This window comes from Bubalus bubalis, chromosome 6 (assembly GCF_019923935.1).
Source record: "Bubalus bubalis isolate 160015118507 breed Murrah chromosome 6, NDDB_SH_1, whole genome shotgun sequence".
Lineage (NCBI taxonomy): Eukaryota > Metazoa > Chordata > Mammalia > Artiodactyla > Bovidae > Bubalus > Bubalus bubalis.
Genome location: NC_059162.1, coordinates 59770751 through 59795172, shown reverse-complemented (window position 1 = coordinate 59795172; position 24422 = coordinate 59770751). Strand labels below are relative to the sequence as shown.

General features: G+C 37.0%; 1 protein-coding gene across 3 annotated transcripts in view; it reads left to right on the top strand.

Annotated features, from left to right (window-relative positions):
- The window catches only part of PRKACB (protein kinase cAMP-activated catalytic subunit beta), a 148700-nt gene that overhangs the window by 21015 nt on the left and 103263 nt on the right, over window positions 1-24422 (top strand). Inside the window, exon 2 of one of the 3 annotated variants that reach the window (XM_044944780.2) lies at window positions 6376-6471. The exons of the other annotated variants lie outside the window; for them this stretch is intronic. Coding sequence (XP_044800715.1) covers window positions 6376-6471 — 96 coding nt within the window. The remainder of the gene's footprint in view (window positions 1-6375; window positions 6472-24422) is intronic. 3 annotated transcript variants of the gene reach the window in all.

The window sequence follows — 24422 nt, the reverse complement described above, 5'->3', positions numbered from 1 at the left end:
GAGAATTCCTTGGACTGCAGGGAGATCAAACCAGTCAATACTAAAGGATATCAACCCTGAGTATCCATTGGAAGAACTGATGCTGAAGCTCCAGTACTTTGGCCATTTGATGTGAAGAGCTGACTCATTGGAAAAGACCCTGATTCTCGGAAAGATTGAGGAGAGGAGAAGAAGTGGCAGAGGATGAGATGGTAGGGTAGTATCACCCAGTCAATGGACATGAATTTGAGTGAATTCCTGGAGATAGTGGAGGACAAAGGAGCCTGCTTTGCTGCAGTCCATGAGATCACAAAGAGTTGGGCACAACAACTGAACAACAATGTTTCTGGATGGTGGAAATAAGGATGAGGAGAGAACTAAATCTAAGAAACAAATATAAAAGAGCATCCTTCTTTTTAATTAGCTATTGTAGAGCTGTAGAAAAATACTGAAAATGTAAAAGTGAAAAAAAAGTCTGAGAAGTGGCACTGATAACCCTGCAAGCCCAAACAAAGGCAACCTGAGGAGGAGGAGAGGAGCAGAGCAACAGCTTACCATCAAGGTCAATGAGTTTTGGAACAGAACATCATTTCAGTTCAATTCAATCACTCCTTCGTGTCTGACTCTTTGTGACCCCATGAACCACAGCACTCCAGGCCTCCCTGTCCATCACCAACTCCTGGAGTCCACCCAAACCCATGTCCGTTAATTCACTGATGCCATCCAACCATCTCATCCTCTGTCGTCCCCTTCTCCTCCTGCCCTCAATCTTTCCCAGCATTAGGGTCTTCTCAAATGAGTCAGCTCTTTGCATCAGGTGGCCCAAGTATTGGAGCTTCAGCTTCAACATCAGTCCTTCCAATGAATACCCAGGACTGATCTCTTTAGGATGGACTGGTTGGATCTCCTTGCAGACCAAGGGACTCTCAAAAGTCTCCTCCAACACCACAGTTCAAAAGCATCAATTCTTCAGCATTCAGTTTTCTTTATAGTCCAACTCTCACATCCATACATGACCACTGGAAAAACCATAGCCTTGACTAGACGGACCTTTGTTGGCAAAGTAATGTCTCTGCTTTTTAATATGCTGTCTAGGTTGGTCATAACTTTCCTTCCAAGGAGTAAGGATCTTTTAATTTCATGGCTGCAATCGCCATCTGCAGTGATTTTGGAGCCCCGAAAAATAAAGTCAGCCACTGTTTCCCCATCTATCTGCCATGAAGTGATGGGACCGGATGCCATGATCTTCGTTTTCTCAATGTTGAGCTTTAAGCCAACTTTTTCACTCTCCACTTTCACTTTCATCAAGAGGCTCTTTAGTTCCTCTTCACTTTCTGCCATAAGGGTGGTGTCATCTGCATTTCTGAGGTTATTGATATTTCTCCCGGCAATCTTGATTCCAGCTTGTGCTTCATCCAGACCAGCGTTTCTCATGATGTACTCTGCATATAAGTTAAATAAGCAGGGTGACAATATACAGCCTTGATGTACTCCTTTTCCTATTTGGAACCAGTCTGTTGTTCCATGTCCAGTTCTAACTGTTGCTTGCTGACCTGCATATAGGTTTCTCAAGAGGCAGGTCAGGTGGTCTGATATTCCCATCTCTTTCAGAATTTTCCAGTTTATTGTGATCCACACAGTCAAAGGCTTTAGCATAGTCAGTAAACCAGAAATAGATGTTTTTCTGGAACTCCCTTGCTTTTTCGACGATCCAGTGGATGTTGGCAATTTGATCTATGGTTCCTCTACCTTTTCTAAAACTAGTTTGAACATTTGGAAGTTTTGGTTCATGTATTGCTGAAGCCTGGCTTGGAAAATTTTAAGCATCACTTTACTAGAGTGTGAGATGAGTGCAATTGTGTGGTAGTTTGAGTATTCTTTGGCATTGCCTTTCTTTGGGATTGGAATGAAAACTGACCTTTTCCATTTACCACAGCAGGAAAACCTAGGATTCTTTCTGGAAGCAGAGGGAATTTAGGGATCATGGTATTTTATTGGCAGGGGCCATTATAATCCATATTATAATACTTTGAACATTTATAGCCACATGTGACACACTTGCCATTCTCCTGTATTTTTTATTCAGCAATAATCTTGCTTATAAAATTTGACAGTGTTTTTCAAATCACTGTAACACTATTCACTTTTTCAGTTCAGGAAGTTGGGAACTCGCTTCTCATTACCTAGCTGCTCTTAAAAAGAGTTTATATATAGAAAATTGTTGATTTTTGTAAGAAGTGAGATAAAAAAATTATATTTATTTTCAGAATATGTATTAAATTAGTGTCTTTCAATTGCAAAAAGCAGAAACCAATTCAAACTGATTGAAACAAAGAATATTTTAAAGTAATTTGAAAGTTCAGATGATAATCTGGCTTTAGGTATTGCAGAATCTAGGACCTCAAATGATACTATTAGATTTTTCTTTCTCCCTGTCTTTTTATATGGTATAGTGTTGACAGGATCTTTTTCATGGGCAGAAGCTGGATGTCATGGAATCACTGCTTCTGGGAAACCTTATTTTCATGACCATGCTTGCCATCAGAAAAATACAAAAAAGGGGTTCCAGTTCTACCTTCCAAATATCTTAGAAGGACATCTAGTGGGAAAAATGTTATTTGCATCTCAAACTTTGGAATCGGAAGTCCGGGAGGTATATTTTATAGGCTTTCAACCTCTCCTACTATTATAAATAGAAGATAGAAAAAAGCTTATCCATTTTATAGCTTTTCAGCCTTGTCTGAATGGAAAGAATGTTACAAGAGCCAGTTTGCAATATGTAATAAAGTCCACTTTACTGTTTATCGCCTTACATATACCCTTCTACTGACATTCCCATACATAATGGCAATTGCAATATGCTACATCTAACTTAATGTTACTTTGCCAATAAAGGTCCATCTGGTCAAAGCTATGGTTTTTGTCTTAGGAGGGAGAGAGTCAAAATTCCATCAATCCTTGTGTCAGTCTCTGGATGATACTCATCTCAGTTAGCCATGATATCACTCCTCCCTGTGCTACATTGTAATTTTCTCCTCCCTGTGCTACATTGTAAAGTCCACCACCTCTATCATAACTTACATAAAATTACTAAGGAAAGGGGAGAAGGATATTGATGTGTTAGATATATGCACACGCACATATACATACACATAGCAGAGCAAGGTGGTATTTATAAGTAGCTGTTACTGTCATTATTCTGTCTAGAAATTGGGATGGGTGTGTGTGTAAATATATATATATATATATATATATATATATATATATATATGTAACATCTTCACAGCACCTTCACTGTTATTCCCTCTGCCAGCATATAAAGTAGAAGGGGTTCTATTTCAGAATAGTTGTTCAGAATTGTAGTTTAGACCATCATTCTTGAGTTATTGAGACCTTGATAGTGTTTCCTGTATTGGGCTGTGAAGTATCACCACTCATTATGGAAATTATAAGAATATACTCCCACAAGATCTCCAGTCTTGTTCTTCCCTGCATACAGTTTGTAACAAAAATGTATGTCTTATAGATAATCAAGATTAAATACCTAAACAATAATAACTCCCTTTTTTTGCCTCTTCTCTTAAATATAAAAATTGTAACAAAGCATAATGTTGTAATTTAATTGTTCCACTTTCTTAGTGGCACATAAAATAGTGATGAGTCTTACAATGGCAGTCTTAGATTCAGTGAAGTAAATGGTGAGGTCTGCCACTCTCAGCTCTATTCCAGTGGTTCCCACGTCTTTGTTTTCTGGTTGAAGAAGCACCACCACCATATACTGGTGACTGACATTTCTTTTGTATATGAGTTGTAAGATTTCAGGAAACTTCAGGTTTTCTTGGCAGTAATTTTTAAGTTTGAACTAACAGTGTTCATTTATCATTTTTTTCTTTGGTGTCCTAATGGTACTGGCTATTGGGAGTTTTATGTATCTCCATCAGTGTTAGAATTTTGTGTTAAATCAGCAAGAAACTTAAAAATATTTCATTCTGTTTGTTAATTTGATTATGAAATAATTCAGGTGCCTAATCATTATTTTACTTAGAATTAAAAAAATAATTTAGTTCTTTTGTTTGATCTAGAAAATTTTATGATTTACTTTTCTAAATAAGAATAATTTTTATTTATTCAAAGGTATTTTTCATCTTCTATTATGTTTGTATATTCCATTATGTTTTATCTAAGTTTTATCTTTTTTAAAAAATACATTAATTTAAAGATTAAAAAAGCCAAGGTACTTTTCAATATGTTCAAATCATGAGTCTGTAATTTCTTTTTTTATTGAAAAAGTCTCAAATTTCTTCCTAATTACAGTTAGAATGACATATTCTTATCTCAGTTTTACTTTAGCAAAGTTTCTAAAATGCTGTCAGTCATTCCTGACATAATAGGAAGTGTAAAGGAGGAATGGTTGGAATGAAAAGAACAATTTGAACAGATTGTAGTTAAAATATCTTTGCAAATTTTACAAAATCATATATCTTTGTGAGCACAATGCTAGAGTCTCTCCCAGGGTGTTAGAATTTCCCCTGCACCTGAGGGTTTCTGAATTTTAAGCTTCTTTAGCTTCACCGTATGTATACCTGCTGTGGATCTTGGGTTTTAGTTCTGTTGCAGGAAGGGAGACCCCTTCCAGGGCTTGGAAGTGGGCTCTTGTCTAACACTCGGAAATGAGTTGTCCAAGGAGATACATGTACTGACAATGCAAAAGATTTTATTGGGAAGGAGAGCCAGGCAGACAGCAGTAGGGTAAGGGAACCCAGGAGAACTGCTGAGACTGCTCTGGTCGCAGTCTCAGGTTTTATGGTGATGGGATTAGTTTCCGAGTTGTCTTTGGCCAATCATTCTGACTCAGAGTCCTTCCTGGTAGTGCACACATTGCTCCACCAAGATAGATCCCAGCGAGAAGGATTCTGGGAGGTGGTTGGACATGCGGTGTCACCTTTTAACCTTTCCTGAACTCCTCCGATTGGTGGTGGCTTATTAGTTCCATGTTCCTTACCAGGACATCATGTCGTAAAACAACTCATGCAAGTTGTTACTATGGTGTCTGGCCAGGGTGGGTGGTTTCAGTCAGTGTACTTCCCCTAACGGTTCCCTTTATGAGGGAATGCCTCTCCTCTGCTTGACCACTTATGACTGCCTTCCTCACTCTCCTTTTTCTGAGATCCAGAGGACAGAGATGCATTTTCCCTGCCATTGCAAAGGGTGTTCTGACAAGTCTTTAGTCTGCCACTGGGCTTAGGTGGCTCCATCCACCATTAAGTATCTATATTTAATACATTTGGTGAGTCTCTGTAACAGCCCCTAACTACTGTCAACTCTTGAGAATGTCAAATCTTTGAGTGGTTCCCTAGAAGCACCTCATTTGATTTGAGGTGAGGGTGAAACACCTCTTCTCCTAAATGATGTTGCCTATCTCACAACTTAATCCACTACAGTTGTCTCCCAGACTCTTCAGCATCTCTCTCTGATGTAAATTGGCTAATGTTAACATATCTGGTTTTATGATCTGTTGGTTTGTAAGTAGCCTAGTCCTTAATTGAGATGAATTAGTACCTATTATTTTGTGTTGTGTTTGAGGGCTGGTCACCTGATGGAAAAATAAAGAAAACAGATATCTGCTTCATTGCTTTTAGCCTTCTGTTTTCTCCTTGATACCCTGCTTATGTGTTCTAGGTCCTACAATAAGTACCATGAATGCAAAGGTAAACGATCTATTGCATGTGTGTTTAGTTGCTCAGTTGTGTCCAACTCTCTGCAGCCCCATGAACTGTAGGCCATCAGGCTCCTCTGTCCATGGGATTTCCAAGGCAAGAATACTGGAGCAGGTTTCCATTTCCTACTCCAGGGCTCTTCCCAACCCAGGGATTGAACCCATATCTTTTGTGTCTCCTGCAGTAGCAGGTGGATTGTTTACCACTGGCTCCACCTAGGAAACCCTTTGTGAGCATTCAAATACAATATGAAGAATAATGTGGTTAACCTGCCATATGTTAAACCATAGTGCTTAAACCCCATTTTAAAAACCCAATGTAAAAACAACTGTTTTATTTGAAGTTATATGAGATTTTACAGATGATTTCACTTTTCCACGTTGACTTAAAAATAGTCATAACCTAAAAGTTGAAAGTTATGTTTTATTTGGTGGGAATTTTTAGGACTTCAAGCCTGGGAGAAAGCATCTCAAGTAAGCCTGAGAGAACTGCTCCCAAGAGGCAAGGGGAGGAGCCCGATTATATAAAAGTTTTACAACAAAGGGCAGGTAGTCTGAGCATCAAAAGATTATTGTTAATTAAAAAAACCAGATAAGTTAAGGAATTTAGCACTTTTCTATGTATCGGAAGATTCAAGAGTCTGGGCTCCCAGAAATCATTCCTTTTATATGTTTCTCAGCTATCCTAGGGCCAATGTCCTGTCTTTTTCACATCCTGAGCTTCCTTGGGGCTCACCATAGGGAGTGGCTGAAGTCTGAAGGCTGCAAGATCACAGGTATTATTCTCCTTGCTGAGTGCCGCCAGGGCTCACCAGGCCACACTGGAGGCCTGCAAGCATTGATGACTATGACATCCTTGCTTACTGATGCACGAAATATTCCATTTCTTAGCAGCTGTTAGTAACTATGATTGAACTTATGAAATTAAATATATTACATAATAAAACATTTAGTAGTAGTTCTTCATCAGATTGTTAGTGAATTCAGATGTGATATTGGAATAACATGGGTGACTTTGAGAGTCAAAGTTGCTCAGTCGTGTCTGACTCTTTGCGACCCCATGGACTATACAGTCCATGGAATTCTCCAGGCCAGAATACTGGAGTGGGTAGCCTCCCTTCTCCAGAGGATCTTCCCAACCCAGGGATTGAACCCAGGTTTTGCACATTGCAGGTGGATTCTTTACCAGCTGAGCCACAAGGGAAGCATGGGTTACTTTGGAGGGCTTCATTTTTTCATAGTGTGAAAATAGGGAAAACCTGTCAAGGGGGGAGAATGAAGATTCATTTCTAATATGGTTGTCTATGTGGGAGATTTATAGTTTGCTTTCTATACATGAAATAATGCTTTTGCATATATCTAGTACATAAAATTCTTATTTATATAAGGATCTAAAATTGTGATTTTTGTGTGCTGTTAAAACCTAAGATAATGACAACAAAAGATTTTTCTGGATTTGTATGTGAAGCGTAAGTGGCCTCATTCTGCCACCTTCTGGCTGACTCCATATCTTATAGTGCTATGAATTTAGTGTCATCTAACTGTTTCTGCTATGACTGGCATCAGATCATCTATTTGGGGACCCAGAGATTTCAGTTATAGTCTAGTTAAGCTGTAATGTGGTTCTTGTGCCTTAGGCTCATGTTTATTTCTTAATTCTAAAACGTCAGAGCTTATTGAAATAGGGTACCACATGATGTTGGGTTATTTCCTCTAATGTTATATATTTACAACTACTATTGCTTTTCCATAGATACTAAAACTATATCAAGTTTGTTAGATGTTTCTCATGGTCAAAATAAGAAAAATACTTGGAGAATGAGAGAGAAATCAAAGTTGCTGAAATTGCTGCTAAGTTCTTATAGAAAAACTAATGTCACATTCAGTAATCACTCTAAAAGGAAAAATGTGTGTGTTAATGAAATCTTGGTATTTTATACACTAGGTTTTATTACTCTAAAGTCTACTTTGTTTATTACAAAAGATTTTGGTAAAGGCTTAAAACTTAAAAATGTAATTCATTTTCTTAAAGTATGATATTCTTTCTGGGGGAAGGTAGGAAGTAAGAATTAATAAAGAAGATTGCAGTCTTGTCACTTTTTACAACATGCTTTACCTCTCTGTACCTCTGGAAAATTAGATAATAAGACTCAGTTAGAGGTGAGTTTTGAGGAATAAATGTTATTTCATATAAAATGCTTAAGAACAATACCTAACATACTAAGAAGTTAACATTATCAACAATTTTACAAACATTCAGAATATATTACATATTTTATATAATTTATAAGTAAATAGATTCTAAAATATCCTAGACAGTAAATTTTGTATTTTCTTATAGTTTTATATCCAATATTTTTTTTTAATTAGAGAAATTGAAGATCGTGGAAATAGCGTAGAAATATATATGATGTACTGTAGCCTAATGAAGGCCCTCTATTTCCATGTACAGGGCTTCTCAAGTGGCACTAGTGGTAAAGAACCTTCCTGCCAATGCAGGAGACAAAAGCGACTCATGTTTGATCCCTGGGTCAGAAAGATCCCCTGGAGGAGGGCATGGCAACCCACTCCAGTATTCTTGCCTGGAGAATCCCATAGACAGAGGAGCCTAGTTGGCCACAGTCCATAGAGTCGCAAAGAGTCAGACATGACTGAAGCGAATTAGTACACACACATGCATTTCCATGTACAACTCATCTTTGACTTGAGAAACCTAAAATTATCCCCAAAAGAGCTATGGTGCTCTAAAAATTTAATCAATTCAAAAACATTTCTTAAATGTTTTTTATGTGGTTACTATTGTGTTAGATTCTAGAAGTAGAAAATTATGGAAGAAGCTCAAAAAAGAGAAGTATAAGCATATAATTATTGTACAATGTGTGAGTACAATAATGTGGGTGTTAATACATTTTAGGATCTAGAATAGAGGAAGTAATATTTAAATAGACTTTAAGTAACAGCTGAGAATTTGCTGGGAGAAAATCATCTTAAATAAAACTTTTAGGTTGATTTTTTTGGACTACTGGTTTTTCTGTACATTCTAAAATTTCATAATAGTGCTACTATACTTGGGGCTTCCCAGGTGGCTCACTGGTAAAGAATCTGCATGCTAATGCAGAAGACACAGGTTCGATCCCAGGGTTGGGAAGATCCCCTGGAGAAGGAAATAACAATCCATTCCAGTATCTTGCCTTGGAAATCCTATGGACAGAAGAGCCTGGCAGGCTATAGTCCATGAGATCTCAAAAGAGTCAAGCACAGCTTAGTGACTTAAAAACAATACTATAACTGCTTTTCATATCCATATTCCCTCAAGAATGAGGTTTTCAAGTATTTGTATTTTAATAGGGAAGACTGGACTTCCATCATAGTAATTCTAGGTGAAGGTGAACTGTATCTTTCTGGGCGGACATTTGCGGTGTGCTCTCTGAGCTAGTAGCTCCCTGCATTCACTCCCTGTTCTGTGGAGCCAGACCTACCATGCTATCAGTCAGGTGCCTGAGGCCTAGAACTTGCCCCTGTGTACACTGATGAGGACACTCATGTGGGTGAGAAGAGTGACTCCATTTGTATAGTGGTGGTGGGAGTTGAGAGGATAATTTTCATCTTCTTTATTTGTGTTCCAGGTATTTGAAAGTCCGTAAGTGGAAACTTAGGTATGGGGCTGCCTGTACTTTATCTTGGGTAATGTGTCAGTAGTGGCCAATGGTAAAGTGCTAATCACCATGAAGAACTAAAGGGCTAGAGGGAGAGAGTGCCTGTGTCAATCATGACTACAAGTTTTATATTTTCATACTTCATATAGTTTGGTACTCTGGAAATAGAATACCACTTTTGCAATCCTTGTCACCTCATTACATTTAGATCCGGTATTTTTCTATTGCTGCCATAACAAATTACCATAAATTTAAAAGTTAAAAGCAATACCCATTTATTATCTCACAATTCTATAAGTCAGAATTCTGACAGGCTCTTATCTAGGGTTTCTGGGGAAGAATCCACTTCCAAGCTCATTCATATTTTGGCAGAATTCAGTTTCTAGTGATTATAGGATCAAGGTCTCTGTTTCTTTGCTCTGTGTCACCTTGGGACTGCCCTTAACTCCTAGAGGCCTCTCTCTGGTCTTTACACATGGACCCTAATATTTTAGAGCCAGGAGTCGTGCAGTGAATCATTTTCATCCATGGAATCTGACAATTTCTTGCCTAGGCTCTTTTCTGCTTCAAGCTGGAGAAAGTTCTCCACTTTTAAGAGCATGTGTGATTAGATTGGGCCCACCTAGATAATCCACCAGGATTTATTTTAAAGTGTTTCATTAGTAACCTTACCAGTACCTGCAGCATTTATTTAGCCATGTATTGTAGCATATTTACAGGTTCCAGGCAATAGATAGGACAAATTGGGGGAGAGGAGGGGATTTTTGCATATCACAAGTCTGTTAGCTTTCAAGTATGGTTTTTGAACCAAATCGGAGATTGTTTATGCAAATGCACAGAGTTAAGGAAAGGGTAAGAAATGTTCTCAAGAAATGGCTGTTAATTTGGTACTATTATTGTTGAGATATAAACTGGTAAAATGGAGCTAAATGAAGATCTGTTGAAGATTCCCAAAGGTCCTGGATTAATATGCTAGGAATTTGGATTTTTTAGGCCATGGGAAGTCAATTTGAGTTTGTTTTCCTTGGGAATGACATGGAATCATGTATGACAAATATGATGAGAATCAGATCGAAGATGTTGGGAGTTTGGAGAGAAGAGGAAGTACAGAGAGACTGACCTTTGGAATGCATATCAGACTCAGTCACCTTGAAAGGAGGATTTATTTAGTAGTTAAAAGTAAAATTAAGCCATTCTTTATTTCCCTGAATAACCAGAAATATAGAACAGTTGATAACAGATATGCTGTAGGTAAAATAAAACTTAGAAAACAATGATGTATTCTAGACTCATATCCTGCTCTCTTTTTGGAATCTCCAATTTGATGTCTAATAAATGTGTTTAACAAAATCTTTCTTTATTAGAACATCCGTCCAACCTCTTCCTTCTTCATCCTTCCTCCTCTTAGTAATTGGCATCCCTGTTTACCCAGATACTCAAGCCAAAAACATAGGCAATTTTTTTTGATAACGTCCTTTTATTCATTCCATCTATCAGCAAATCCCCCTATTACTCCAAAATATATATATATAATGTGTCCATTTTTCTCTCTCCCACCAGTATCTCAGTTCAAGTGGCTACGATCTCTTATTTGGACTGTTAACAGTACTCTCAGTGGTTTTCTCTGCATCTACTCTTCCTCTCAACTTAGACTGTTTCACAGTCCATTCTAAGCCCAGTAGCTATACTGTTTCTGCCTCATTTTTCTTTCAAAATATTTAACTCATTGTTCCTTCTGCCTGATGTACTCTTTTTCCATCTTCCCTCAACTTTCTCCTTTTAATAATACTTCAGATCTTACAATGCAAAAAAAGTCATGTTATTCTGACATTTCTTCTCTTATTTTCTTTTATTTATTTATTTTTGGAATTTTCTTTTTTATGTTTCTTACTGTGAAAAAGAGAGTGAATGGGGAGAATATAGTGTGTCATTCTTGCCTTTATTCATATATTTTTATCTTCTTGAATTACACTTTTTACTTTTTCTGGCCTATCTAAATTTTACCTGTTCTACAAGATCCTTCTCAAATTTCATATATTCCATTGCATTTTCCTCAAAACCTAGTATACACGGAACTTACCTTTCTAAAGAAAGCTCCTTTCTTTGTGGAGCTTTAAAGTTTCCTTAGTCCTTTAAAGCCCCTTAAATTGAACATACTAATGGTCAGGGGTGTTAGACTTCTAAAATTACCAAACTTTATATTTGCTATAATGTCTTCCATACAGATCGAGTGGCTGGCGTTCCTTGATATGTCAGAAGTTATTTCACAAATGTGTTTGGATTAGTGTATCATTAGAGTTACTTTGTTAAAAATTCTTCAAGAATAAATGTTTAATTATCCCTTGAGCGACTTCACTTTCACTTTTCACTTCCATGCATTGGAGAAGGAAATGGCAACCCACTCCAGTGTTCTTGCCTGGAGAATCCCACCGACGGGGGAGCCTGGTGGGCTGCCGTCTATGGGGTCGCACAGAGTCGGACATGACTGAAGCGACTTAGCAGCAGCAGCAGCAGCAGCAGCAGCAGCAGCAGTATATTACTAGTGGACTGTATCTGACTGTGATATAAGTGAAAATTTTGTGTTTTTTTTTTCTTTTTCTTTTTTTCTTATATTTGATAGCCATACGCAGCAAATTTAGTCCCTGTTGGACTCTGACTCTTGAAGATATTTTAATAACACATTGAATTGTCTGTATTGGCTCTTTTTATCTGGGGATTTATTAGTTTTCAAAGTACTTCCAGTGAAAACATTTTGTGTTTTGAATAAAACATAAAATTTCCTATTTTTATATCATAGAATTGTATTAAAGATAAATATATATTCACTGAGAGTTTTTATTTTAAGAAAACTGATTTGCAAAGTTTTTCATTATGCAAACAAAAGGCTTTGCCCAGGACAGTTCAGAATCGAATCTATTTTTTATTACAATTATTTTCATAATATAGGTGCCTTACCTTCTAAAAAGCATGATTTTAAAAAGGATGTCTTGATATGTAAGATGTATTAGACAGTATGGGACACAGAAAATTGACACCTCTCATATATTAAGAGCAATTAGTTTGCCAACAAAGGTCTGTCTAGTCAAGGCTATGGTTTTCCCAGTAGTCATGTAGGGATGTGAGAGTTGGACCATAAAGAAAGTTGAGCGCTGAAGAATTGATGCTTAACTGTGTTGTTGGAGAAGACTCTTGAGAGTCCCTTGAACTGCAAGGAGATCCAACCAGTCCATCCTAAAGGAGATCAGTCCTGGGTATTCATTGGGAGGACTGATGTTGAAGCTGAAATTCCAGTACTTTGGCCACCTGATGCAAAGAGCTGACTCATTTGAAAAGACCCTGATGCTGGGAAAGATTGAGGGCAGGAGGAGAAGGGGACAACAGAGGATGAGATGGTTGGATGGCATCACCAACTCAATGGAAATGAGTTTGAGTAAACTCCTGGAGTTGGTGATGGACAGGGAGGCCTGGTGTGCTGTGGTCCATGGGGTTGCAAAGAGTCAGACATGACTGACTGACTGAACTGAACTGAACTGATTGTCTTGATGTCATTGGACTGTCTAGTCAGACCTACAGTGTTCTGTCCAGACTGCATAAATTGACTGCTATGGCACACCAACCGCTTTCTTATTTGTTGTGTTGTTCAGTTGGTAAATCGTGTCTGAATCTTTGCAACCCCCATAGATTGCTTGCAGCATGCCAGGCTTCCCTGTACTCCACTATGTCCTGGAGTTTGTTCAAACTTATGTCCATTGAATCGGTAATGCTATCCAACCATCTCATCTTTTGCAACCATCTTCTCTTTTTGCCTTCAAATCTTTCCCAGCATCAGGGTCTTTTCCAATAAGCTGGCCAAGCATTGGAGCTTCAACTTCAGCATTAGTCCCTCCAATGAGTATTCAGGGTTGATTTCTTTTAGGATTGACTGGTTTGATCTCCTTGCTGTCCAAGGGACTCTCAAGAGTCTTCTCTAGCACCACATTTCGAAAGCATCAGTTCTTCGGTACTCTGCCTTCTTTATTGTCCAACTCTCACATCTCTACATGACTACTGGAAAAACCATAGCTTTGACTAGACAGACATTTGTTGGCAAAGTAATCTCTGCTTTTTGATATGCTGTCTAGTTTTGTTCTAGTTCTCCTTCCAAGAAGCAAGCATCTTCTAATTTCATGGCTGCAGACCATCCTCAGTGATTTTGGAGCCCAAGAAAATAGTCTGTTACTGTTTCCATTGTTTCCCCATCTATTTGCCTTAAAGTGATGGGACTGGATTCCATGATCTTAGTTTTTAGAATGTTGAGTTTTAAGCTGACCTTTTCACTCTCCTCTTTCGCTCTCATCAAGAGGTTCTTTAATTCCTCTTTATTTTCTGCTATTACAATATTACAACACAATAGTTTCAAAAAAATCTTACTTGCACCTTTTGGTGTTTGAATGCTTCCAGCATCTAGACATTAAAAAATGATACTAAAATATAGTTTGACCTTCCTTAATCTAAGTTAATAATTGCCATATATTATTAACCAAATATGTTAATGTAATACCAGTCTGTATTTTTATAATATTACAAAGCCATTTCACTTACATCATCTTATTTGAGTCACACATAAAAGCAATGATATAGTCAGGTAAGGTATTAATGATCTTGTTTTGCGGAAGAGGAAACCAAGAATTGTAGAAAAAACTGACTAGTTTAAAATGTCATAAACCCATCTCTCAGCAAGCATAACAAATCCTAGGTTCTTTAAAATACTCAACGTGAAAGGAGTCAGTTAATTCATAGGAATAACTAATCCCAGTCTCCATAGTTCTTCCCATCTATAGTATTCTCTTCAAATATTCTATTCAGAATGCTTACAAAAGTAATATCTATCAGCGGTTTTTTAAAATTATCAAGATGTTTATGGTTATTCAGTGATTAAGTGGATAATCATTGCAGATAATACAACTTTCAACATCTTTTTTCCTATATAGTTTGATCCTGGGTATTTAATCAAATATGTTTTGTTATGTTTGTTTTTAATTCTAGTACAGATGGCCCCCCTGACTTATGATAGTTTGACTTAATAACTTTTTAGCTTTATGATGGTGTAAAAGCATTCATTAGAAACTGTACTTCCAAGTTTTCATATTTTCCCAGCATGGCAATATGCAAATACATATGCGAATACAATACTCTGTCATCATGCTGGCCACCAGCAAGCTGCAGCTGCCAATCAGCCACACTATTGTGAGGGAAAACAACGGATGCACTTACATCTATTTTGTGCCCATATAACCGTTCCGTTTTTTACTTTCAATACCGTATTCAAGAAATTACCTGAGATATTCAATACTTTATTATACAGTAGGCTTTGTGTTAGATTGTTTTGCTTAACTCGAAGTAAATGTAAGTTTTCTGAGCACCTTTAAGCACCTTTAAGCACCTAGACTATGATGGTTGGTAGGATAAGTGTATTGAATGCATTTTCAGCTTACAGTGGGTTTATTGGGGTGTAACCCTAGTTGGTTGAGGAAGATCTATTATAAAATTCTATTATAAAATTTAAGTGATTTTAATGTCATTTAATAATTTATTTGATTATTTAATAAGTCAAGCATTGACTCAAACATATGGCTTGATGAAATCACAGGTTTAAATAAATCATAATATGCAGTAAGTCCTGAAAATAATTCCAATGGGAAATTCAAAAATAAGTTTATATTTAAAGCATAATAGTTTAAAATTCTTCTCATCATAAGTGTAAACTAGTAAGGGCTCACAGAGTTCTGGCCTATGGATATCTCAGGAACTGTGCCTCCATAAAATTTTGAATGTTTCTATTGCCCAGTTCTGTCTAATAGAACTTTCTCAGATGATGAAAATGTTCTATATCTACATTATTTAAAAGGCAACCACTAACCAAATATGGCTATTCAGCATTTGATGTATAACTAGTGTAATTGAAAAACAGAGTTCAATTTTGGTGAATTTTGGTGAATTTTAATTTAGACAGCCACTTGTTGTGACTACCATATTGGACAGTGTATTCTAGACTCAAATGTCTGAATAAAGTAGTTTAAAATCTTGAAAAAGAAATTATAGAATATTTCTCTTTCAATGTAAAAATATGCTTTTTGAGCAATTATATGTTCTTACATTAATATTTCAAGATTCATATAATGTGGATTGTGGATTCAAATGTGGAATCAAATCCTCATTTGATGTAGATTAGTAAAATACTATCTTTGTTTCTTGTACTAATTTATCTTATTGCTTACCATTTAGCAGGATTATAAACTTCTTTAGATTGTTATACACTGGGATTTATGTGTTATCTTTAGGTGTTATGGATAGCTTAAGAATGAAAATATGGGATATGACCATGAAATTTTGTTTATTTCTTTTAATTTGTTAATTTTAATTGGAGGCTAATTACTTTACAATATTGTAATGGTTTTTGCCATACATTGACATGAATCAGCCATGGGTGTACATGTGTTCCCCATCCTGAACCCCCCTCCCACCTCCCTCCCTATCCCATCCCTCTGGGTCATCCCAGTGCACCAGCCCTGAGCACCCTGTCTCATGCATCAAACCTAGATTGGTGATCTGTTTCACATATGATAATATACATGTTTCAATGCTATTCCCTCAGATCATCCCACCCTCTCCCTCTCCCACAGAATCCAATAGACTGTTCTATACATCTGTGTCTCTTTTGCTATCTCGCATACAGGGTTATCGTTACCATCTTTCTAAATTCCATATATATGCGTTAGTATACTGTATTGGTGTTTTTCTTTCTGGCTTACTTCACTCTGTATAATAGGCTCCAGTTTCATCCACCTCATTAGAACTGATTCAAATGTATTCTTTTTAATGGCTGAGTAATATTCCATTGTGTATATGTACCACAGCTTTCTTATCCAGTGGTCTGCTGATGGACATCTAGGTTGCTTCCATGTCCTGGCTATTGTAAACAATGCTGCGATGAACATTGGGGTACACGTGTCTCTTTCCCTTCTGGTTTCCTCAGTATGTATGCCCAGCAGTGGGATTGCTGGGTCATATGGCAGTTCTGTTTCCAGCTTTTTAAGGAATCTCCACACTGTTCTCCATAGTGGCTGTACTAGTTTGCATTCCTACCAACAGTGTAAGAGGGTTCCCTTTTCTCCACACCCTCTCCAGCATTTATTGTTTGTAGATTTTTGCATAGCAGCCATTCTGACCAGCATGAGATGGTACCTCATTGTGGTTTTGATTTGGATTTCTCTGATAATGAGTGATATTGAGTATCTTTTCATGTGTTTGTTAGCCATCTGCATGTCTTCCTTGGAGAAATGTCTGTTTAGTTCTTTGGCTCGTTTTTTGATTGGGTCATTTATTTTTCTGGAATTGAGCTGCAGGAGTTGCTTGTATATTTTTGAGATTAATTCTTTGTCAGTTGCTTCATTTGCCTCTCTTTTCTCCATTCTGAAGGCTGTCTTTTCACCTTGCTTATAGTTTCCTTCTTTGTGCAAAAGCTTTTAAGTTTAATTAGGTCCCATTTCAGAGAAGGCAACGGCAACCCACTCCAGTACTCTTGCCTGGAAGAGGGCAAGACGGAGGAGCTGGTGGGCTGCAGTCCATGGGGTCTCTCAGAGTTGGGCACGACTGAGCGACTTCACTTTCACTTTTCACTTTCATGCACTGGAGAAGGAAATGGCAACCCACTCCAGTATTCTTGCCTGGAGAATCCCAGGGACAGAGGAGCATAGTGGGCTAGCGTCTATGGGGTCGCACAGAGTCGGACACGACTGAAGCGACTTAGCAGCAGCAGCAGCAGCAGGTCCCATTTGTTTATTTTTGCTTTTATTTCCATTACTCTGGGAGGTGGGTCATAGAGGTGATTTATCTCAGAGAGTGTTTTGCCTATGTTTTCCTCTAGGAGTTTTATAGTTTCTGGTCTTACATTTAGATCTTTAATCTATTTTGAGTTTATTTTTGTGTATGGTGTTAGGAAGTGTTCTAGTTTCATTCTTTTACAAGTGATTGACCAGTTTTCCCAGCACCACTTTTTAAAGAGATTGTCTTTTCTCCAGAAATTTTGTTTATATATTTGAAAATGAATCAGTTTTCCAGGCATGTAAGTTAATTCCATATTAATGATGGTACCATCTTTGTTATTAGTAAATTTTATATGCTATATTTTTCAAAGAAATGTGTGCATTTAACTTTTTTGTCACATGAAGTACAGTAGCAAAATACTACAGTGTTATTGTGGGTTTATTTAGAGGATATATTTGTTAATTGTACACTGATCAAGGTGGAGCATATTGAAAGTTCAATTGTATCCTTTAAATTACTATTGAAAAGTGGTGAAATTGCTTGATAGTTCTAATTAAAGTGGAATAAGCATATATAATGCTGTCTATCCTACTGATTACACCTAAAATCATTGAACATAACATGTTGTGTAGTTATGGGAAGATTTTGAAAATAGTAGTAAGCAGACGAGAATGGAAATCCAAATTTGAAGAAAGATACAGTAGTGAATTTCCTTGTTTTTCTGTTTCCTCTCACATATCACTGTTTAGATTCAAGGTAGTCTGCATCCCAGAACTGAAGCTTTTTCAGGAAGTAACATGTGAGGAAATTTTTTTTTCCATATCCTGTCTCTAAGTAACACTGCACTCCTGTGGCAGTGGTGGGAACAACAGCCACTGTACAGCTGCCTAAAGCTCTCAGAGAGAATGAGATGACAGAGAATTAGTATAGAAGGTCCAAAGAATTTTTTAAATGTAAATAACAGAAAATCAATAATTTTAAAAGAACAGAGCTTTAGAAACTGTGGTACAATAGAAAAATATCTAATATACATGTCATTTGGTGACTGAAAGATATGCACAACCTAAAAGTTGAGAATTATGTCTTATTTGGCAGACAAAACTGAGGACTTAAATCTGGGACAAGCCTCTCAGATAGCTCTGAGAGACTGCTCTGAAGAGGTAAGGGAGGAGCCAGGACATATAAGAATTTTTGCAACAAAGACCAGGCAGTAGGAACATCAAAAGATAAAAGAAAACCAGGCATCTCTAGTTAATGATGTAGTGCTTTTCTATGTATGTGAAGATGAAAAGTCTGGGCTTATTGAATCTTTCCTTTGACATACACCTCAGCTATCTGGGGCCTGTGCTGTCTTCTCAGGGTTCACCACTTGAGGGTGGTTATAGTGGCTCATGGCTTGGTGGCAGGCATCCTGTTTCTATCCGAGTTTCCTCAGGGCTCACTGGAGGGGCAGCTATATGTGATGGCTTGATGGCTGCAGTATCCTTTGTATACTGAGATGGCAGGCACAATATTTTCATTGACACATTAAAATTATAGTAGGAGAGGGAAAAGATTAATGCAGAAAAAAATGAAGAAATATGTCTTAAAATTCCCCAAATTTGGCAAAACATAATTTACAAATTTAAGAAGCTCAAGAAAATCACACCCAAATACATTGTAGTTAAATTACTAAAACCAAGGATAATTTTTCACCAGAAGTTTTGCTCTAAAAGAAATGGTAGATGAAGTTATTCAGGCAGAAAAGAAATGACACCAGAGAAAAATTTGGAACTTCATAAAAGGACAAGGAGCAACAGAAATGGTAAATATCTGGATAAATGTAACAGACTGTTTTTCTCTTGGGTTGATTGAAATATGGTTGAAATAAAAAATTATAATGTCTTATGGGATCTCCAATGTATGTTGATGTATAAACATGACAACTGCAATATAAAGGAAGAATTTAAAGGAAACCAAATGTTTATAAGGCTCATAAATTTCACTTGAAGTAAAATTTTAATCTAAGTAGACTATGAGAAGTGAAGTATGTATATTGTAATCTCTAGAAAAACACCAAAAAAAAAAAAAACCCAACTGTACAAATGTGCAGTATTCAAGTAAGAAAGAATGCAGGAACAAGGAAACAGGAATAAAAGAGGAAGGAAAGAGACTTCTAGTTTCAGCTCTGATGGTATAACAAAGCTAGAAGTCATCACTTCTTTTTTTTTTCTTTTTTTTTTTTAATTTTTAAAGAGCTTTTATTTATTTTTGGTTAGGCCACATGGCGTGTGAGATCTTAGTTCCTCAACCAGGGATCAAACCTATGCCCCCTGCAGTGGAAGCACAGAGTCTTAACCAGTGAACCATCACTCCTGATCTTACAAGAGCTGCCACCAACCTGAAATCTGGAGTGAGGCAAATCCAGAGACTTGCAGCAAAGATGAGCTTACGAAGTTGAGAGCAGAAGCCATTGGAGCCATACATCATTAGGACATTTAAATGATAATATTGTTAAGTTTCTGGAGGCTGAGTATGGACTTGCATGAGAGTGTAAAACTTGTGAGAGCAAGTATTAGGAATCAAAAGAAAATGGTAAACGTAAAAAAAAAAATACTGTAACAGAAATAAATGTTTTGATGGGTTCATCAACAGATTGGACAGAACACAGGAAGGTATCAATGAGGCTGAAGATTGGTCGATAGAAACAGTCTAAATTGAAGTACAATGAGAAAAAAGAATGGAAAGAAACCCAGAATAGAACATCCAAGGATTATGGGACAGTTTTGAAAAGTGTAACATACAGCATAATTGGAATACCAGAAGGAAAAGTAAAAGCAGCAAAAGAAATTTTTGAAGTGATAATGGCAGAGAAAGTGTTACAAAATTAATGATGAACATCAAAATACAGGCCCAGGAAGCCTAGTTTGAAAGTATCAAGCAAAGTAAATACCAAAATAACTACACTTGGGCACATCACTAAATACTGCAGGAAACCAAAGACTAAAAGAGTCTTGAAAGAAGTCAGAGGAGATGGAAAAAAACTTACTTGAAGAATCACAGAATAAGAATTATGGCAGGCTTCTCATCACTATGCAGGCAAGAAGAGAGGGCAGTAAAATATTTAAGAGGAGAAAGAAAAAAACCCACTAACCTATAATTAATTTTATATCCAGTGAAATTATCCTTCAAAAGTGAAGGACAGAGACTCTCTCAGACAAACAAAAATGAAGGCTATTCATTGCCAGCAGATCTGTCTTGCAAAAATTGTAAAAGTTCTTCATGGAGAACAAAAATTACATAGGTTAGAAATTTGAATGTACATAAAGAAAGGAAAAGTATTGGATAAAAAGTGAAGGTAAAATAAAAATCTTTTCTTATTCATCATTGCTCTAAAAGGTAACTGTATAATAATGGTAACAATATACAGGCTGATTATAGCATATGGCTAAGGGAGATGAATGACAGCAGTGTCAAAGGGCTAAGAGAAAGGACTTGGGAATACACTGTTATAACGTAGCTGCACTACAAATGAAGCAATATACTGTTATTTAAAGATGGACTTAATTCAGTTAAAAATGTATATTGCAAACTAGGACAACAACTAAAAAATTCTGAAAAGAAGTATAATTGATGTGTTGAGAGGAGATTAAAATTGTATAAAACATCAAATAAATTCAGAGGAAGCAGAAAAATAGGGGAAAAAAAGAAAAGTGCTACAAGAAGTAGGAAACAGTTACAAACAACAGTGAATATTAATCTATTTCAACAGTCACTTTAAATATGAATGGTATAAATACATCAAAAGAGATTGTCAGAGTGGATTAAAAAACAAGACCCTCATGTATAAAAAAAGAAGACCCAGCTATGTGTTGCTTGTAAGAAATTCACTTTAAATACAAGAAATCAGGTAAAAAAGTGTCAGGTTGTTATATTTCTCTCTCTTGGATCTTGTCTCCTCCTAACAAAGATTTGGAAGGCTGGACCACTTGTAGCTGAAAGAGGCAGGATTTTTATTAAGCAGGCAGCAGGCGGTGTTCCTAGGACAAGCTAGTTACAGCTTAGTTACAGGTCAACTGGGCAGCAGGCTACCACGAGGCAAGGGCACAGTGGCCCAGGAGGCAGCTCCATGTCTTCTTGGCTCCCCCTTTTATACTTTTTGTCTCCTCCCTATGGTTCCTGATTGGTTACACTGTATGCAAAATAGGGGATGGGTACCAGTGTTCACCTGATTGGTTACAGCCAGGACTAGTCACAGGAGAGGGTGTGTTTTCCCAGTTTAGGTCCTATGCAAGTAGGGGTTGGTACCAGCATTCACCTGACTGGTTATATCCATGACCACAGGTTCTCATTCAAGTTCTTGATTTCCCCTTTTATACGCTTGTTCTCCATTTGTGTGATTCCACTATCTTGGAATCCCTTTTTTTTTTTATCTACCTGACAAAAGAAAATGAAAGGAGAAAAGATATGCCATTTTATCGCTAACCATAAGTTACTTGGATTACCTATATTACCTTTAGGCAAAGATATTTTAGAACAATGAAAATTATGAGGAATACAAAGGGACATTATATAATGATTTGGTGGTCAGTTCTCCAAGTTTTAACAATTCTAAAAATTAGCTTTTAACAACAGAGTGTCAAAATACGTGAGGCAAAAGCAGATAGAATTGAAAGGAAAAATAGACAGATGCACTATTACAGTTGGAAACTTAGATCCCTGTTTTGATACTTGATACTTGATATGCCAAGCAGGCGTAAAATCAGTAAGTATGTTGATGACCTGAACAACACTATCAATTAGTCAACTTGATCTAATAACATGTATAGAATATGCCAACAACATATTTAACAGAATGTAGATTTTGTTATTTCAACAGAATCTACATTCTTCTCCAACTTGCATGGAAAATTCACCAAGATACAGCACATTATGGGCTGTATACCACACCTTGAAAGTTTAAAAAATAGTACTCATGCAAAGTATATTTGTAGATCACAATGGAACTGAATGAAAAACTGATTATAAAAAGTAAGCTAGAAAAATTTCCAAATACTTGGAAGTTAATTACAGACCATACGTCTAAGTAACACATGGGTCAAAAGACAAGGTCTTGAGAAATTAAAAAAAAACTTTTGAACTAATTTTTTATTATGAAAATACAACTTAACAAAATTTGGGGGATTTAGAAAAAGCAGTACTTAGAAGGCAATTTATAACCTTGAATGCATGCACTGGAAAAAGTAATCATCTACATTCACTAAAGATGGCATATAAGCATATGAAAAGATGCTTAACTTTATTTGTTACTAAGGATTTGAAAGTTAAACAACAATGAGATACCACTGTACATCTTTTAGAATAGAATGATTAAACACACACACACACACAGAAAATTCCTGACAAGAATGCAGAGCAATAGGAACTTTTTAGTGATTCAGTTCAGTTCAGTCGCTCAGTAGTGTCCAACTCTTTGCGACCCATGGACCGGAGCACGTCAGGCCTCCCTGTGCATCACCAACTCCCGGAGTTTACCCAAACTCATGTCCATTGAGTTGGTGATGCCATCCAACCATCTCATCCTCTGTTGTCCCTTTCTCCCCCTGCCCTCAGTCTTTCCCAGCATCAGGGTCTTTTCAAATGAGTCAGCTCTTCGCATCAGGTGGCCAAAGTATTGGAGTTTCAGCTTCAACATCAGTCCTTCCAATGAACACCCAGGACTGATCTCCTTTAGGATGGACTGGTTGGGTCTCCTTGCAGTCCAAGGAACTCTCAAGAGTCTTCTCCAACACCACAGTTCAAAAACATCAGTTCTTCAGTGCTCAGCTTTCTTTATAGTCCACCTCTCACATCCTTACATGACTACTGGAGAAACCATGGCCTTGACTAGACGGACTTTTGTTGGGAAAGTAATGTCTCTGCTTTTTAATATGCTGTCTAGGTTGGTCATAACTTTCCTTCCAAGGAGCAAGCCTCTTTCAATTTCATGGCTGCAGTCACCATCTGCAGTGATTTTGGAGCCCAAAAAAATGAAGTCAGCCACTGTTTCCCCATCTGTTTGCCATGAAGTGATAGGACCAGTTGCCATGATCTTCGTTTTCTGAATGTTGAGCTTTAAGCCAACTTTTTCACTCTCCTTTTTCGCTTTCATCAAGAGGCTCTTTAGTTCTTCTTCACTTTCTGCCATAAGGGTGGTATCATCTGAATATCTGAGGTTATTGATATTTCTCCCAGCAATCTTGATGCCAGCTTGTGGTTCTTCCAGCCAAGAGTTTCTCATGATGTACTCTGCATATAAGTTAAATAAGCAGAGTGACAATATACAGCCTTGATGTACTCCTTTTCCTATTTGGAATCAGTCTGTTGTTCCATGTCCACTTCTAACTGTTGCTTCTTGACCTGCATACAGATTTCTCAAGAGGCAGGTCAGGTGATCTGGTATTCCCATCTCTTTCAGAATTTTCCAGTCTATTGTGATCCACACAGTCAAAGGCTTTGGCATAGTCAATAAAGCAGAAATAGATGTTTTTTTGGACAGTTCTTGCTTTTTTGATGATCCAGTGGATTTTGGCAATTTGGCCTCTGGTTCCTCTGCCTTTTCTAAAACCAGCTTGATCATCTGGAAGTTCATTTTTATTGCTAGTAGTAATGAAAAGTGGTATAGCCATTTTGGCAATTTCTTGGAAAGCTAAACATAGTCGTTCTACAATCTAGCAGTCACACTCCTGGGAACTTATTACAGAGATTTAAATACTATGTTCACACAACAACCTGCACATGAAAGATGGTGGCAGTGTTATTCATGATTGCTGAAAACTAGAAGCAACCGAAATATCCTTCAGTAGGTAAATGTATAAACAAGCTGTGGTATATCCATATAATGGAAAATTATTCAATGATTATTAACAAATGAACTATAAAGGCACAAAAAGATATGTACAAATTTTAAATGCATATTGCTAAGTGATTACAGTCTGAGAGATTCTGTGGAGTATGATTTGAGTTAAATGACATTCTGGAAAAGGCAAATTTCTGGTAATTATAAAAAAAAAAGTCAGGAGGTGCCAAAGATAGGGATGCATTGGAGATTTATTAATACTAAGGTGGTAGTTTATTCTGTATGATGCATAATTGTGGATACATGACAGTATGTATTTATTCAAACCTATAGCTTTTGAAGTACAAAGAGTAAACTTTAATATATGCAAAATTAAAAAAAATCATTTAGTAGGTTGAGGAATCCAAGAATGAAAGGCAGAATGTGAGAAAACATTCTAACTGTATTA